Below are 4,645 nucleotides of genomic sequence, written 5' to 3'. Positions count from 1 at the left end.
TTCTTTGTGACCCCATGGACTGCAGCACAACAGACTTCCCTGTCCTTCACTATCTCCCAGAGTTTGATCAGATTCATGTCCACTGAGCCAATGATGCTAACTAACCATCTCCTCCTCTATTCTATGGCAAAGTGAATCAGCTATACATATACGTATGCACATGTGCTCAGTAGCTCAGTCGTGTCTCTTTGAGACTCCATGGACTGTAGCCCACCAGGTTCCTCTGTCCATGGAATTTTCCAGGCAAGAATACTGGAGTGAGTTGCTATTTCCTCCTCCAGGGGATCTTCGCGACCCAGGGATCGAACCTGTGTCTCCTACATCTCCTGCTTTGGCAGGCAGATTCTTTACCACTGAGCCACCTGGGAAGCCCATGCATACATATATACCCTCTTTTTTGGATTTCTTTCCCATTTAGGTCATCAGAGCACTGAGTAGAGCTCCCTGAGCTGCGCAGTAGGTTCTCATTAGTTATCTCTTTTATACAGAGTGTCAGTGGTGTTTGTATATCATTCCAGTCTTCCAGTTCACCCCATCCCCCCCTTCCCCTCTCAATGTCCATACATTTGTTCTCTACATCTGTGTCTCTATTTCTGTTTCGCAAATAAGATCATCTATAGCATTTTTCTAGATTCCACATGTGTTAGTTAATATACAAGTTTGTATTTTACTAAAAGGACTGTTTTTTACAATATCACATCTTCTTCCATTCCTAGTTCTTTTTTAAAAAAAATTAATTTACTTATTTTCTTTTTGGCTGTGCTGGGTCTTGGCTGCTGCGAGGGCTTTCCTCTAGTTGTGGAGAGCGGGGGTTACTCTCAAGTTGCAGTTCGAGGGCTTCTCATTGCAGTGGCTATTCTTGTCAGGAACAGAGGACGGGCTCTAGAGTGAACAGGCTTCAGCAGTTGCAGCGCGTGGGCTCAGTTGTGTCTTGAGGGCTCTAGAGCACAGGCTCAACTGTCCTGGTGCCTGGGCTTAGTTGCTGTGCAGCAGGTGGGATCTGCCCAGATCAGGGATCAAACCCGTGTCCCCTGCACTGGCAGGTGGATTCTTCACCAGAGACACCAGTGAAGCCCCTCCCAGTTCTTTTGGAGTGTGATCATCAGCAATTCTCTGATCTTCAAAGAGAAACCTGACTGAATTCCTGGGAACCCATTATGATTCTTTGAGTTTCTTGAGATGTGTCATCATTTTCACTCTAAAGTGAATCTCACTGCTTTCCTGTTCGATGACTTCGAGTTTAATATCCTCTTCCTTCTTATCCCCCAAGTCCTCAGTTGAAAATTTTGAAATGGGGAGCTATTGTTTCATGAATACTTAAAAATGTGAACTTAAAGGGTGTTAAGACAGTACATACTGTTCAAATTAAGTTAAGTGTACTTTATTATGGGAAAAAAGGTGGAGGGAGAAGTCACCTGTCACATGTAGGTGCTGACTGTCCTATAAAACTAAAGAGTAAAGAGTAACTGAGTCAGTGAAGATGGAAAGGCTTAAGGTCTGCTTGTTGGGACGCGGAGGGGCGCGGTGTGGAGGGGTTGAACTAGGTGGTCCTGGGCAAAGCCTTCCTCCTCCACTTTGGAGCCTCTGGCGGGGCTCTCATATCCCTAAAGGACCTTGGAATGGGGATGTGGCCCCAGGGAATCTCACTCCAAGACAATCTCCTCTCTGGTTCCCAGGTTTGGGGATTTCTGTATCTGAAATAAACACAGACACAACCAGCGACCCTTCCCCAGCAAGGCACAGTCACCGAATATTTATAATTTACTCATCAGCCACGCGCCACAACCCAGGTCGGTAGCATTCTAGGTCCTGCACCTTGGCGCTGCATTTGTAAGAGCGGAGAGGGACTCCTGCTGCCTTCCTGGCCCTGGGGTCCCGCTGGCCTGCCCTCACCCCTCTTGTAGGTGATGAAACTTGAGAGAAACCTTGACCCAGGAGAGCCGCAGCTGGGAGGTGCGTGGTGGAGACTGACTGGATTAACTCTAAGTGGAGGTGAGTGGTGATGACGAGAAGCTACACCCTTTCCCAGGAAGGGGCCTGATTGGTGGAGGGCTTCTAGGGCGGGGCAGCTCTGGGGCTATATAAACACACTCGGCGGGCTTGGAGTTACGCTGTAGGTTAACTCCTGAGCTCAGGTAAGTCTTCTGGAAGGAGGAGTCTGGGCTTACCTGTGGGAACCTAGATGGAGGCCCCTAGGTCGACCAAGCCGTTTTGGAGGGGACCCTCCCCCGAGACCTGTAGTTGGAGTTCTCTCTCTTTGTAGCTCCAAATGTTTGCGGTGGCTCCACCTCAAAGCTCGCCCTAAAGCCCAGTATTTATGTCTAATAACGTCCCTGTCTCTGGGCTTCAGTTTTCCCTCTGTGAAGTAATGGTCTGCTGGTTTTTTCAGGGCTGCTTGATGAAGGGTGAGGGGGTGGTTGTGAATTGGGTGGCAAGAGGCTCCGTGAGTCTCTGGCTTTGGGGTCAGACAGGATCCACCTTGAAGTCGCCGTGAGACCTCCATGCTTCAGTTTCTGTGTTTGCAAAATGGGTCTCCTTACCAGGACGAAATAAGTTAAAGCGTTTAACACAGCTCCAGGCACTTAGGAAACCCTCAGAGGCACTTGTTGCTGCTATTGTTACTCTCTGGCCTGGTCTGGGGTGCCAGGAGGAGGCGTGAGGGTGCTGTAGCCCCAGGAATTCTGCTGACTTTCTTGTCTCCTCACCATCACCACCACCACCCCCGTTTCTCCATGCCCATCCCTCCACCTTCTGGAGGTCGTCTGTCAGGCCAGCCACACTGATCCCATTGACTTGTGCGGGGCTAATGGGGTAAATGCTAAGTCCTGGGGCTGCTTTCTTTACAGGTCTCCCTGTCCCACCCCACCCCACCTACCCCCAACCCCCCAAGAGATGAGCAATGCCCAAGATCCGGCCACAGTCCCTGGAGCTGGCACACAAGTGAAGCTGAGGGGCTGGAGCCATCAAGGTGAGGGCGATGAGTCTTCCCATCTCCGCCGACACCAGGAGCTCCGGGCCTTCCTCCACCTTCTGGGTGAGTGCACTTGGGGGCTGGCCTGGAAGGGATTGTGAGGACCAAGCATGAACTGATGTGAGAGGTGGGATCTCAGCCTGCCCACGTCTTGGTCCCATCCCTTCTCAGGTGACTCTGGTTTGGCAGGTTTGGGGGGGGTGGTTCATGTCTGAAATGTCAGAAAGTGGATTCAGTGGGGGCTCGGGCTTTGGAACTTAGAATGCTACTCTCGTCTTGTGGGGTGAGGGTGGTAACCCCAGGCTTCCATTTCTCCTCCCTCTCCCCCAGAGCACAGTTTCCTCCAGGATTTCCTCTCCAAAGATCCCTGTTTCCAGATTTCAGACAAGGTGAGAGTCGGGGGAGAGTCCAGGCTCACTCGGGGAAGGTTGAATTACTGGGGCCTGAGTGCTGCTAATGCATTGGGTCCCCTGGTCTGGTGGAGGGAGTGCCCCCATTTTAAGCCCTTGTCTTTGCAGGTCCCCCTGCACCATTTTACCCTGGATTTTCTAGGCCTGCTTCAAGCCCAGAACCTGCTTAATGGGCCTGGCACAGTCCCCTCCCCTGCCCACAGTGCTCCGCTCTAACTCTCCCCATTTCTGTATCTGCAGTATCTCCTGGCCATGGTGCTGGTCTACTTCCGGCGTGCCAACCTGCAGCTCAGCGAGTACACCCACAGCAATCTGTTCCTGGCACTGTGAGTGGCCTGGGTACCTGGTGGGGATGCCCACTTGGAGTCGCAGGGTGGGGGCAGGGCGGATGCTTACAACCTCTGTTCCCCCTGTCCCCCACCTCTGTGGCCAGGTACCTTGCAAATGACATGGAGGAAGACCTGGAGGACCCCAAAAGCGTGATTTTTCTGTGGGCCCTGGGCCAAGATTGGCATCATCAAGTGTCAGACTTCCTGCATCAGAGGGACAAGCTGTGGGCACGGATGGGCTTCAGGGCTGTTGTGAGACGCCAGAGCTGCGAGGAGGTGAGGCTCCCTGCACCAGCATCCCAGGGTTGGGGAAAGAGGCTGGACCTCCCACCTCCCACTTACCATCCACTCTTCTCACGCAGGTCATGGCCAAGGAGCCGACCCACTGGGCCTGGACTCGGGAGCGGCACCCCCACCATGGCAGGGCTCAAAGGAGCTACCCAAAGGCCCAGATTCCCCTCCCCCGGGGTCCCGGCCTCTCGCCACCCCACTGTCCTCTCTGTGCCTTGCCCCCTCACAGCAGCCTCTGCTGCCACCGCCCCCGCCCCTTGCCTGTCTTATCCAAGTGCCTTTCCTACAATGCTGAGTGGCACCGCCCTACATCCCAAGCTTGGCCCTGGAGTAGGGGCTTCCTCATTGTCCTGCCCACCCAGCTGCTACTGGAGCCAGGCACCTACACCCTCCACAGTGAGTAGGGACAGAAGCTGGCGGGGAGCTGGGAGGAGCTGGGAAGCAGGTGTGGAGCCCAACAGAATGGGAAGGAGGGGCATGGTGCCTGGGGTCCAGCAGGCTTGGGCAAGTGTCCAGCTCTGCACCCCCTTGCTGTGTGAGCTTGGCAGGCTTCCTCTGAGCAGCTCTCTGTCCCTCCTCCCCTAGTCTTCTCTAAGCTCTTGCTGTGCCCTCGGCGCTGATACTCGCAGGGTGAAGAACAGCCT

The 4,645-nt window shown here is 53.5% G+C and overlaps 1 protein-coding gene across 1 annotated transcript; it reads left to right on the top strand.

The window, feature by feature from the left end:
• Positions 1–2,892: 2,892 nt before the first annotated feature.
• Positions 2,893–4,405, top strand: SPDYC (speedy/RINGO cell cycle regulator family member C). The gene is made up of 5 exons (XM_014477692.2): positions 2,893–3,034; positions 3,302–3,360; positions 3,622–3,707; positions 3,815–3,986; positions 4,073–4,405. The coding sequence occupies exons 1-5, from the start codon at positions 2,893–2,895 to the stop codon at positions 4,403–4,405; spliced, it is 792 nt and encodes a 263-aa protein (XP_014333178.2).
• The last annotated feature ends 240 nt before the right edge of the window (positions 4,406–4,645 follow it).

This window comes from Bos mutus, chromosome 22 (assembly GCF_027580195.1).
Source record: "Bos mutus isolate GX-2022 chromosome 22, NWIPB_WYAK_1.1, whole genome shotgun sequence".
NCBI lineage: Eukaryota > Metazoa > Chordata > Mammalia > Artiodactyla > Bovidae > Bos > Bos mutus.
The sequence above is the reverse complement of the archived record's forward strand: the minus strand, read 5'-3'. Positions and strand labels throughout refer to the sequence as shown.